This window comes from Ptychodera flava, chromosome 19, assembly GCF_041260155.1.
Source record: "Ptychodera flava strain L36383 chromosome 19, AS_Pfla_20210202, whole genome shotgun sequence".
Lineage (NCBI taxonomy): Eukaryota > Metazoa > Hemichordata > Enteropneusta > Ptychoderidae > Ptychodera > Ptychodera flava.
This window is the reverse complement of record NC_091946.1, coordinates 13,342,867-13,356,948: the sequence shown is the minus strand read 5'-3', so window position 1 is coordinate 13,356,948 and position 14,082 is coordinate 13,342,867. Positions and strand designations below refer to the sequence as shown.

The 14,082-nt window shown below is 40.8% G+C and overlaps 1 protein-coding gene across 1 annotated transcript in view; it reads left to right on the top strand.

Annotated features, from left to right (window-relative positions):
- Nucleotides 1–2,702: 2,702 nt before the first annotated feature.
- LOC139118632 (atrial natriuretic peptide receptor 1-like) overlaps nucleotides 2,703–14,082 on the top strand; it is a 39,110-nt gene continuing 27,730 nt past the window's right edge. The window contains exon 1 of the mRNA XM_070682049.1: nucleotides 2,703–3,529. Coding sequence (XP_070538150.1) covers nucleotides 2,869–3,529 — 661 coding nt within the window. The 5' untranslated portion in view covers nucleotides 2,703–2,868. The remainder of the gene's footprint in view (nucleotides 3,530–14,082) is intronic.

Here is a 14,082-nt window from a genome sequence, read left to right as displayed (position 1 = left end):
TATATATATAATTATTAAATGTTCGTATTCCTACTACGTTATTTAGATCGATTCGTAGAGTCATTTGAGAAGAGACCCAATAACTAATATAATCAAAAATTATATTTCAGGTAGTTTTATTAGACACAAAACGATCAAGAGATTGGATTCCCGTAGTAACGCTGAAAGGGACTATCAATTTTCCATGGTCGTATGGTATTACGGTTAAGTGATGTCCCATTGTCTTCTTGTCGAGTGAAGTTGATTGGCCATCGCCACCCCCTCCTGACATTCATAATAGCGAATCCAAAACGTGAAAAGGTAAACGAGTAGGTCAGGGACAAAGCTGCTGATTTAAATTGTTTGCTCAAAATTTATTACAACCCTTTTACCTCGTATAATCAAACACGTTACCAAATGATGGTGTTAATGGATGTATATTTAAAGGGAGAGATCTTGCGGCTGGGGAGCAAGTTAGCATTGACTGTTCATGTGTTTTTCATCCTTTTTTCTCCTTCGTAAGTCGTGTTGACCTGATCAGTCCGTTCAAAGATAAAGCTCAAATACCAGACCTTTCAAATAAAACATATGCGTAGTTTAGCTGAGGTACGCCTTTTGTTCCGACTGACTCGATACAAGTGCATCCAGACTATTACCTTTTTGGTCTACAACTCTTTGGGCACATCTTTGAGGCTAAGTGAGTAAATAAAATTAATTTTCCGTGGCTTATTTTTGTGGAAAGTGAAAATTTAATTTTTCCCCATAACATGGCGAATGGCGGCCTTTCTTGAATTTTCAGTGTCGGGTAATATTGGGTAATTTATTATACCCATAATTTGCACTGGAAGTCCTTTTATTAATACCGATATGGAGTTCAATATACTTCAAAATAAATAACCGCCCGTCTATTATGATATTTTGATTGACACTACAAATTGTGATCCTTTTCTCTGTCCATTCGATCTGTAAGCGAGGTTGCAAGTATTGAAGATTTGTCAACCACGTATATCACGCTCCTGATCAGTATAATTGTTCTCAAATAGTAAAATATGATATCAATAATTTCCTAAACGACTGATGAATACACGACTACGTTGAACAATTTACGAATCAACATAAAACTGAGGGTTCCCATTTTGTTCAGCATTGAGAGCCCTGAGGAGACTCAACTGTTTTCTCACGAAGACTGGGCGCGTATTTTATTCCTCGAGAAGGCGGCGTTGTTACGCGAAGACTTAAACATTTACTGCAATGAGTTTAGAGTGAAGCAGGATTACAAATCCCGAAAGGACCGTGTCATACTATGTGATCCCGCCATTAACGATGGGGCCTCCCACTTGCCCGTAATAGCGTCGGTCTGTGAGGCTGAGCTTCAACAGTTTTCTAACCTTTCACTCTCACAAAACTATTCTCTTTCATTACGGAAATGAGAAAAGCAATCTCCAATAGCTTCATTTTAGACTTTCATTCCATTATTTTAGTATTTACACTGACCTAGGGGTTGACCTTAAATCTTGGGAGCGGGGTTGTCAAAAATAAAAAAACAGACATTCATGCAAATGAAGGCCGGTTGAGAGAAGGTGGGGTTGCGTGGGGCCTGGGGGCGAGATGGAAGTAGATGCTATTTCCCTCCGAGTCATATCGCTTTTTCTCTTGACGGTTTCGAGCGTTACTTATTATGATAAGAGCTCTACAACCCCCCACTAGTGTTGTCGTAACTGGCCTCTTTACGGCTACAGCTACCTACGTTAGTAGGTTAGTGGAGCGGCAATAAAACTCTGGCTGGCGAGAATGACAAGGTCCGTGCAAGGTGTTTTGTGGTGGGAGGGCAGATATTTTATTGTCTCAGTGGACGGGGAAGAGAGCAGCTGTTTTATATCTTCGGAGGGGAGAAGAGGACAACTCTTTTGAGTCAGTGTCCATTTCACAGTGGGTGACTTAAAAAAAACGAACATCGGGCAAATTATCATCATCGAATTATTGTCAACGAGATTTTTTCAGTCCAAAGTAGAACTAAGCCAATACGAACCAGCAAGATAGCACACTTTAGTGGGAAGGATTAAACATATGTAAATGAGAGGCAGTTAGGAGCTTTTGTTATGGGAAGGGAAAAGGGGAACAATATTTGGTGGGAGTGGAAGCTTGTTAAAATCGTCGTGGGAGGGCAGGTGCGAATAGCTTTTACTTTCCCCGCCAATTCTCCCCCTCCCAATTCGTTTAAATGCTGCGTTTACACCTATACGTAAAACCACTGAAAACGCCTTGAAAATTCTTGAGATAGGGCTGGTTGGCTGCCCCTTCTGGTAGGCTGGGCAAGGAGGGCTTCTGCACCCACTAGCTTCACATGCGTGCAATATCAGCGACGGGCAGAAATTGACCAAACCGACTGGAAAAACGAAATAAACATGAGAAAAAAAAACATAACAACAATCTTCTGTGATAACTTCCAGAAGAATCTCGTAGTCGCTAAGTATTAGGTTGGAGCACCCTTGCTGATTTTAATACCTCAATGACAGCGCTTTCCAACTTCCAATACAGGCAAAACATTAACTCATTGACTGAAATCAAAACACTGACATATGGGATGTCAGGCGTGTAGACACCGTACATTACATGCGTTTAAAGCGATAAACGTGCAATATATCATGTATTCGCACAGGACAGGCAATTTATTTCCGCTACGCTAGGCTATGTGCGGGACTGGAGCTTTGTTTACACCCATACGGGCAAATAGAACAGTCTGAAAGCTTTCAAAAACGCTGCGTGTGTGGATAGTCGGATCATTGACGGAAGAAGTGCCGTGCGGTGCGTGTTATCGTTTTATGAGTGTCTCACACTCTCGTTCGCTTCTCATTCTAATCTCTCGGCGCACGACCGTATCGCCGCCTCATGGCGACCGTACGATTCCTCTCCGCCGTCCTATGGGTAGTCGTACTTTTGAATATTTTACGAAGCCAGGCAGACGAATTCCGTCTGTTGGTGATGATACCCTCCCCCGGCGTCCTGCCGTTCAACATTGCTCGCGTCGGCGCTGGTGCCGTCATTGCCATAGACGCTGTTAACAGTGATGAGTCTCTTCTGCCAGGCCACAATCTCACATATGACTTGATGGACACGTACTGCAGTGCCACCATTGGCTTGGGAAAAGCTGTGAAGGCGATGGCCGTGCAAAACTACAGTGCCTTCATCGGTCCCATGTGTTCAAATGTCTGTCGACACACCGCTAGACTGGCGGCCTTCTACAATCTACCGACCTTCAGCGCGCTCTGCACCGACAACGAAATGCTGGACAAAACGGATTTCACTACTTTGGTTCGGACAACGGGAATACAGGTCAAGTTCGGCGGTTTGGTCAGGGCGGTGTGTGAACATTTCGATTGGCAGCGGGTCAGTTTGATCACAGATGAATACCTCGTGTGGAGTGTGCCAATGCACGGCATACAGCTGGCCTTGCAGGAGGCCAACATTACCATAGCGTCGTACCACCAGGGAAGTCTGGCGAACGAGGACATGGCGACGCTTCTTCAGGATGCCGCAAAAGTTTCAAGAAGTAAGTTGCAATCACGTAAGAACAAACGAGTACAACAAATAAGAAAAGCGCAGCACACCTAGGTACAAATAATTTACTGAAAGATCGCACCGCTATTTTAACAACTTATGAATCACTTCATTATAGGTCGTTACTGCGCTGTTAATTGACGACACAGGTATGCACTTGATCGCGCCACCTGTGCGATTAAAATTACCGCGCACACACCCGCATTGACGTCCGAAAAAATCGCACAAGCGCTTGTTTCACGTTTACATCACGGAGACATGACGTGAACAAAAGAACAACACTTTCAGTTGAATTTCGTATATTTAGTACTCTTCAAATTTTGCGTAATTTAATTCTGACTCAAAGTGGGCATGCGTTGTAGACTTTCGCGGGTTTGAATGGTGGCCTATGTCTGTAAAGATTACTTAAAATCATAATTGACCGCAAACAAAATCTAGATACACTTCACAGAACACGTTTTCAACGCTAGCCAAACATTAGATCGAAACTCTACCCGTCAACAGCTTGACTACAAATAACCGGTTTTGGCTACATTGCGTAATATTGGTGAGTAACGGTGCCTGGAATTTCCACTTTCCCAACTTCCGTGATTTGATTGCGCGCCATCAAACGCAGAACAAACACGCCCAGGTTAATTAAATGATTCTAGCAGCATCGAATTCCTTGTAAACCTACAATGACGTAGGGTGCGTGTATCATAATACAAATATATCGGCGGATGTAAACAGGTTCGTTACACTGACTAGTCTAGCCTCACCGAGTGGCTTTGCCTGGAAACGATGTAGCCCGGGGTCAACAGGGGACAATGCCATGCCATGACTTTTTCGTACCTCTCTTTCGTGTGACTCGAACAGGTTTCTGCGATGACGCCATCTGCCTGTTGACAGATTTCGCGTTTCAGAAGTCACCCGGCGCATGTCATTGACCAAGAAAGCGTAGTTTCTGTATGTTCGCGTTTTTTCTTTGCTAGGGTAGAGTGTCGCTTAAGTCACAACCTTTAATCTTTTTGCCCCAATTTCCCGATAAGCTATTTGTAAATCTGTCAGGGCTCTTTTCTATCCACCTATCCTAGCTAAAATGCGCAGTCGGGTTTTCATCTGTGTCAGTGAATAGGAGGTCTGAATGTCCACAAAAGTACAATTGTAAAGTTAATTGAGTGTTTCTTAAAATGCGTTCTTGTCAGTACATGTTATGTGAATGTTTGTCTTTGTTTGGAAATGGAACAATCTTCGCCTTGCGTGCAGTGTTTGTAGAATTCGTCCGTGTGGATCTTAAGTTATCTTGAACCTTTCTGTGCGCCTTCATGTCTGTCTGTCCGTCTGTCTGTCTGTCTGTCTGTCTGTCTGCCTGCCTCCTTGTTGACAGAGGAGTAAAACACAGCGTACCATATGGCAGTCAGATTTCTGCTTGTCGATATATCGAAAGGCATATGTCGAAAGGTTACGTGGTATTTACGATGTATTTGTGACAACCATTTCTGCCCAACCGTATTTGCGGCGCCATGAGACAAGAGTAAACATGCTGAACTATATCGGAAGTTGACTTATGACAGTACTTGAAGACAAAGATAAATAATATCGCACGAATCGCAAACGGTAGAAAAACTACTAACTTTGCTCGAATGCAGTCTTGCATGTTCCTTCCGAGTTCGCTTATTTTCTCATCAATCGCGTCGTGCAACAGCCCGGTCGTGCACATAACAAATAAAAAAAAAACTTTAAGTGCCCACTTGTGAAAGAGGCATGCAAAGTCGCTCCACTAGGTTGTCGCTTGTATTTTTATCGATTACCAATACTTGAGAAAGCGATCATTTTGGTTTGGATCTTTCTAATCAAGTGATCTAGAAAAGTTCTGAATACACGTTCGCTTGCATGTTCAACGGATTAGGAAATGACAATATCTTTTGATATCTACGAGAAGTAGATAAAACTATTCAGCTATTCTGTCAGACTGTAAATTTCTATTTATGTGAATTCCTATCTGATTGTAAAGATAACATTGTCTCTATGCCCAAATCCGATTCGGCATTACATTAGCTATCGTTAGCTGCTAGAGGAGAAAACGATTGTGTTCCGTCATCCCGACTAACCCCATTTTATACTCCCGATCCTAAGGGTCGGATCATTTGATATCTTGGGGGGCTTGGAAGATTAAAAAAGATTCCGAGAGGATGCCTTTGAAAAAAATCCAGCCAAGAATGGCAGAAAAAATAAAAAAGTATGAAGTAAAATATGGAGTAAAAAACTTTGAGTCTTCATGAAATATTGTTTAAAGCACTCAAATGGCCACCAAATAACCCCATTTTAATTTATAAAATTCAAAAGTTTCTGTATCAGGAGGGGGACACCCCCACCTAACCACCCCCAAAGTAAATGGATTAATTGTGTCATTTCAGTATTCCACCACCTCTGCATGTGCATTTGAAGTCTTTCAAATCCTTGGTCGGTTTGTGCCACACGACCACCGAGAACAAATTAACCCCTCAATGATTTCTGATTTATCTCAGTAATTTTGCTGCAGTAATGGATACTTCTATTTTCCTTCCAATTTTCCCGCTTCCTGACGCAGGTGCTGTTTGCCTATACTTCCATGTAAACCATGTGCTGCTTTACATTTCTTTCCTTATTCAGTTATGTCACCTCATCGGACGAAAATTATCTCTACAAAAAGACCAGTCAATGGCATTTCAGCGCGCGTATTCGCACGCGAAAAAAGATTACTCTGAGAGTGGAAGTGAATAAAGATGCCAGAATTCACACAGTTAAAAAAATAAGTCACTCTCCCCCAATATCAAATGGTCCAACCCTAAGCTATTTTGTTCGTATGGTCAAAACTAATGCTTGACTTTCAGCTTTTCAAGTATCTATATTGTTAGAGTTAGAACTTCCCCATTCATCATCAGCCCGCCCCCTCCCTCTTTTTAGGATCGATGTTATATGAAATACACGGTTTTATTGCCGTTGTTGACCCTATAGGTCGCTGTGAATATTTTTATTAACACGATAAAAGTCGTGCTCTATTGTTCAGTCACTGTTTATCTAACTTTAAAAGCAAACTTGTCACGCCTGACTTGCTCACAAATTGATGTAGTCTTCTCTATTCAAGTTAGCCATCCGTGCAAGACTTATGACTGGTGAGTGCGTACTGGTTGTCCACTGAGGAAAATCAGGTGTGCATACTTGTCTACTGCGGACACCAGGAGGCCTCAACAGGCCTAGTCGCTAATTTTAGGTGTATCTAGAAGCTTAGAGTAGTTCGCACATCGAAATTAAAAGACCTATACTACAGTTGCTCAGACTTTCATCGAGGACGCTTAAAGCAATACCCTTTGGTAATCAAGAATGAAAATATAGGGCCACCAACGATTTTGGTGCCAGAGAACTTGAAACACATCGCTCAATATTTACCGACACAAAAATTCAAAATACATGTAGTGTCAAGCCCCATGTTAACTCTATGTCGAAAAACATTTCAATTTTCACAACAAATACTCTGTTTACTCAATGAGCAAGAAAATGAGCCCCCGCAAGTGGGTGACCAATACAGTATTATATTGTAAAAGTTTGAGAGTCCGAATATTTGTCCCGAGGGACGTTTTACCTTTAATGCGGATATTGACCGAGAAATTGAAATGAATAATTCTTGTGTTATTCATTATCCGAATAACTTTTTGATGTCATGGAGAATAAACTGAACTCTGCATGCGTACGATATACAAGTGCAGTTGTACACAATGTAAGTATCTCGTCAAAACTGAATTCGTGTCCGAACTTGAAATCACTTGTTCAAAAGAGAATACCAGGCGTCTTCACCGTGACTTGGTTTAAAGGCGAAGTGCGCCAGCGTGTGTCAATATACTTCTATTAAGTGACAGAAAAGACCTATTTTACCAAATTCACGTAACAATCGAATATTGACAAACCGCCAAAAAGTCAGCAGTCACTGTAATTAGCTTGCCTGTTAATTTTGTTGCGTTCAAGTTCACGATCTGCCAAAGCCTCAGGCTGTTGACCGTATTGTCGTAACATATAGGGAAAGAAGCTGGAATTGACGACGAGTGCTGATGTATAACTGGAACTTATTTATTGAATACGGAATCATGACTAGGCCTCTCGGCCCAGCCGCTGATACATGAGTCTGTCTGAGTCCCAGTTCCTAGTTTCGGTCAAAGTTCTAGTTTCTGAGTGAATGTCCTGTCTCGGTCACTCCACAAGAGAGTGACCGTGGTTATCGGTCCTTGTTCTCCTCTTTCTGAGTGAATGTCCTGTCTCGGTCACTCCACAGGAGAGTGACCGTGGTTATCGGTCCTCCAGTTCTCCTTGTTCTCTGAGTTATTGTGTCTATTTATACAGTATCTTGGCTATGTCGGATGCCGACGCCATAAAGAATATAATAAGAAAATGCTTTGATTTACCGACATTAGAAAAGATTACAACAGTAGAAATTATCACTTGCCCGTGCGTGGCTTGCTACAATTCTTTTGTTTCAAACCCACGCTATGAATAAATTAAAATGATAACAACGGCTCAATATTACGATTGGTTGAAACACAATAGAACATGGGGGTAGTACGCAGAATACCTCCATGAGAAAAATAAGTAATTCTTGTAAATGTGTAAATGAGTGAGATCATGTCGTCGATACTGTGCTGGTATTTCGTGGCGCCAGCATTGTTAGAGTCCAAACAAAGAAACGTCAGCTTGATCACTCGCGTCCCAGAACGCTAATGTATTGTGAGCGTGAAATATTACTATTCTGTGCGCCAATTTGGAAGATTATGACAGTATTATTGATGACAACTGACTGTGTATGAGACTCTTGACACGGGGAAAGTGATAACAAACGTCATCTCTTATTTCACTTTTGCTCTCTGGAATTTTCAAGACGTCAGAATATGCATTACGTCACATCAAAAACACGTAGGATGGCGTACGTGATGTTTTCAAAGTAAACACACCTGTTGTCATCCTACTGTTTATGAGGTCCAGTTAATGCAGGCAGAAGATTTGTGTTGCTGTGGTAAAAACAAAAATCAGCGGCGCTCAGGGTGATGAATAACATTTTCGATCGATGCCCGCAGGTGTGACTTAGACAGTATTTACTTAAATCAGTGCCCTTGGTTGGACAGACAGTAGTTTTTGCAAATACACGGAATGCCGACTCTACGCACGCGCACTGACGTTTATTCACTCTAAGCACTGTTGATTTTACAGGGACTCATTGGCACTAAAGCGCTCCATAGAATGTAATAGCGCAAATATTAGATGTCGAACATTTTATGCACTCGAACCTTGATATTGTGCCTATTCAGCCCCTTAAAACTATCTCTATTGTCTCAAAGACAGCAGCTCATGAATATTAATTACCTGCCTTAGCTCCCCCTCCCCTCCAAAACTTCCTACAATTCAGTTTAAAATGTGTGGAGAAAAGTCAACATCGTATCAACTGGCGGACTTACATACCGTGATGTAGTTTGTTTTATATGTGGCATCGACTAATTTGCACATAAGATGAACTATTAACCTTATACGATTAATTATAATTTCGCAAGCAACACAGTTAGTTTAGCAATCAAAACTTTCGAAAATTGTTTAACGATTCGTGAGCTACTTGCTTTAGTGTAGTCACGATCCGGTTTCTACATGAATGATTGGCGGTTGTTGTAACAGGCCCTTGGTAAGCTGCAATAATTGTATCATTGGTATGGTGGGCCGTGCGACTTGCGCGCTTGGTTGGGCATCGCGCAGGCCGCACGACAGAAGCCAAAGCCGCACGGCCCAGCACAGAAGGGCTACAATTACTGCAGCTAGCCCTTGGTGTGTTCAGTGAGAGGAACGTATATCACATGGGCAACTGCGTCTGTTGTTGTTTCTCTAGAACCCAATTTTGCACGGTGACCACTGGTTTTCATTTTTGATTTCTCGAGGGAAAGGTTTAAAGTTCTCACAGGGAGGTTTGACATTTAATGTCCAGGCGCGTACTAGCATAGGTGAGTGCCCCGTACTCTCGATCTTGTTGTTGATGCAAGAGCCTCATGATTATAGCGCGCCGCCGTCAAAGCCGACCCAACAAATCTGTCTCGAGTGTCACTCTGTTGAAGAGCTAGTGCTCCAAGCAGAGTATTCCTGCTAGATAAACTTTTTTCATCAAATGTGACTGAAGACATCCTTTCTTATTTAGAGCATTAAAACTAGACAACGCAAGCTTATCAACACTACCTGGATAAATTTCAGCCTACGCGCATCTGCCCCTGACGAGGAGTCTGTACATTCGAGACTTTTGAAAAACTGATAGAGGCTCTCTAGACTAGTTCAACATGTGGGGTCTTCGTCAGGGAGCTGATCCTGTCAGTTCTGAGTTAGACGTCATACATACCACAATTCCAAGAAATTGAAACTTTTTCATCAGCCATGAAGATCAAAACAATATAATGAAAAATGTGCATTGGTTATTATGTATTTATCCTAAGAGAGATTAGATTATTGTCTAGCATGTTTACATAAATAGTGATTGTTTTGTCGTCGTATACAACGGAAACGCTCAATTCTTTTATAACAACATCATGAATATATACAAATTATTAGAATTTGCGATGCAGGTAAGTGTGAAGCCTTTTTTATTATTTATTATAATATCTAACCCTTTACAACCGCTATCCAGTGGTTTGAAGAAAACAGTCAATGATTTCAGTTAATTGACTATCCTACGATGGCAATTACAATCAGAGAGGATTATGACTCTAAAGTTAATGATCTGTGAAAGAACTGTCTGGTCAAAGCGCTCAACGGAGGTAATCCGTCGGAGCAACTAATTGAGGAGATTAATGCGGTAAATCAATAGAAGTGGACGAGTTTATTTTGGGATACTAATAGGGACAACAAAGAGATGAGAATCAACGGTCTCTCCCAGGAGGGATCGTAAAACAGACCGACCATGGACGAACTATTACGTCCACGAATAGACAAACAGACAGGACTCAGTGGCCTGCTTCAAAATCTCAAATATTGTATATTGGTCAAGTAACATGCCGCGCACGTGTTTTAATGACCCTGTGTATTCAAAGCGCTTAGAGGGGCATATTTCTTGACGTTATGTACCTTTTGTTCTGTGTCTGTACCTATCTAAGTCACACATTGGAAACTGTGGTTTTCCGTTGAATTTTAAATCGGTTGAAACAATGCGCTGTCAAGCTTGTCAGGAATATGCCTTCTCAAGCTTCCCTCGCACCCATGATTCTACGCCTTCGTATTTCGTACGGTCACAAGTGTCGCGTTGGCTCGAAAAACAACGATGAAAGAGGGACCGTCCATATATTCTGAGCAAAATGTGGGTGTATTAATATCCGACCAACTGTTGAAGGTAGGCGATTAAACAAGGACGATGTTATTCTGAATAATGCAACAGACGTGAAAACGAGATTAGATTTTCCTAAAACCTAAAATCACAAACGCGGCATTAAAGGATTTTGCCACGCAGTCCACTTTGTTTAGATATGGAACAGTTTCGATTGACATAGCAAATAATAAGGGATCGAGCACAATTAACGGCAGGGGGGCCGGAAGAGAAAATGGGAGGGGCCACGAAAAAAAATGAGTGTTATTGGGGTGGGCCATGAAAATTCCAGGGAAGGTAAGGGGTGGGCCACCAAAATTTTTACACCATGACAGACAGAGAATATTTTTCAGCATTTTTCTTCCTTGTTGAAGCTGGAGTTCCTTGTTAAACTTCTTGTAGCATGATGAAATACCAAGTCTTAAACCTCACAATGCAGTTGTTATGTGTAAAATGAGCAATATTATTATTGAAAATTGACTTCATTTGTCAACAATAATAATGGTTGATAATGATACAGAGGCTAGGTTGAAACTGGTTATTTCATCATGCTATAGGAAGAACTAGAATACGTAGTGGACACACAGGAAAAAAATACTGAAAAAGAGGAGAAAAAATGGCATTAATGGGTCTTTTATAGTTAGCCCATGAAGGACTATTCCAATGGCAGACTGTCATTACAGTGGAGTAACATTGAATATCTTGGGTAGTCATAGAAAGGCAGACACTGGGTTGTGGAAAGTGCATTGAAATCACAATGGTCATATTCTACATTTTCCCCCAACATCTTTGTACTTGGTATCTGCTTTTATACTGTGTACCTCTTCCAGACCATTCATGTTTATATTTGCTTTAGTGACAATTGTTGCTCTTTTTGTTCAAAGTTTGTTCTATTTTGATCTCCTGCCTTGAAGTATGCATCATTTGGAAAGGTATTGAGGGTCAGTAGCTGTACATAATTTGGCTATATTTTAGTATTTTGTGTTCTGTGTGTTTCACTTGAAGTTCTTATTTTACTCAGAGTATGATGAAATGCACAATATTGAGCTTGTTAGACTAACTTGGAGATGTGCAGTGAACACAGTTATCATTAAAAATAATTCATGTCTAAGTCAATGCTTCAACTATAACAACTATAACAGCACTGAATGAACTTGTAGATTGTTTATAAGGTATTTGGTAATTTCATCATTCTTTGAGATTAAAATAGCACAACACGATACTGAAAGTAGCTGTAGGTGTTACAAGTAGTAAAGCTTGAACATATGTTATTTTATTTGTTTATTATTTATACATTTATTTGTTTATTATTTATTTCAAGAATGCAAGAATGTTGTTTTCACTAAAGCATATATTAAAAGTTATAAGGATTATATATATGTGTACAACTTTGTACCTATGTAATCTTTTTTTTTAGGGAGGGGGGGGGGCCACAAAACTTTTGTTGCCGGTGATGGGGGCCACTAAAATTTTTGCTGGTGTTAGAGGGGGGCCTGTAAAAAATATATGCACCACATATTTTCTCTTCCAGCTCCCCCCTGCCGTTAATTGTGCTCGTTCCCTAACTACATATATCCATTTAATAGCAATCTGAATCGATTTATTACAGTCTGTCAGCTTATTGTGTTTATATAGACGTGACGATGTAAAGGATATTAAACATCTTAGTAATTATCTATAGTCACGACTTGCATTATATTGGCTTACTTTCTCAGTCATGTGACTCATACAGTCGTGGTTTATTGAAACAATTACTGAAATGAATAACGTGTCACTTCGGATGTACCATGTACCTGAGGAGTTAGTTGTCAAATTTGAAATATTACTGTGTGAGAGAGAGAGACAGACAGACAGACAGACAGACAAACCGACCTAGACAAAGAGAGACGGAGAGAGAGGCAGAGAGATATGCATCGAGAGCTAAGGGAATTGCGTGCTTCCAGCTTATTCTTATTGAAGTGTTAGTCTGGAAAAGGGAGGAGAGAGAGAGAGAGAGAGAGAGAGAGAGAGAGAGAGAGAGGGAGAGGAGAGAGAGAGAGAGAGAGAGAGAGAGAGAGAGAGAGAGAGAAACAGACAAACAGACAGACAGACACAGAAGACAGACATAGAGGGCGGAGAAAATAAAGGAGAGGAAGAGACAGACAGACAGACAGACAGACAGACAGACAGACAGACACATACAGAAGACAGATAGACACAGAGAGAGACAGAGACAGGCAGAGACAGACAGACAGACAGACATAGAGGGCGGAGAAAAGAAATGAGAGGAAGAAGATGGGGAGTTTGTAGGTGAGCTGGTTCATATGTGATGTAAAGAAGGCAGATATCGAGGACATGCCAAGTTAAAAGTTGTGAACAGCAAGGTTCAGGGATATGCCTCGGCCCATTGGCTTTTTAAAACATATTTATTCATCAATTGCTCGTCGAGAAATCCTTGCAGCTTTTGTAGTTTTTTCGAAAGCCGTAATATCATTGAACTCGCCCGTGAATATCTGTCGTCCTTGTTACATGAAGCCCAAAAAATGGGGATTTTACTTCCATTTGAAATTGATTTTGAAAAAGAGTGAAAAGATTTCCTGTTGACAGAGGAGTCTGACAGCGTGTCATATTTTAGCTGTAAGCAAATTTCGAGCCGTTTATATGACTTTTAATTATTCTTCATTATTCTTCTTTTAAAGATGTGTATAGTTAGTCATTTTGCTCGGAGATACAGCTGATAAAAAACTGCCCCTTAATCTTAAACATTCATTTTAAATGGAGTGTTGTTGGCTTGTGTGTCATTTCAAAACGGATATAAAATTACACATGGTAAATGAAGGATTACTTTCAAAAAGTCTATGACAAAGTTTTTTTTAACTGAGTTCATATCAAAATGTTCACGTCAGCTTTCCTGTTCGTAAAAATCGGCGTGAAGAGGAATCGTGACAGTCGGCTAAACGACTTTTTGAGAGAGGTTCGTAAAAGTCAAACACGTGATCCTATATCGTGTACGTGCAATAGTGTCATCTCCAACCAGTGTAAACATGCACTGTGCAATATATTAAGGCAAGTGGGAAAATAGTTATTCGTTTTCATTTTAAGACAGCTCTTTCTTCTTTTCAAAGGAGATATTTTCATCAATTCTGACACTCTAAGTAGTACAAAAACTGTAGAGAGCAAAGCTGCACTAAAGGTTTATGAGCTCTCTTGTGATGTTTTCCTACTATTTTGTC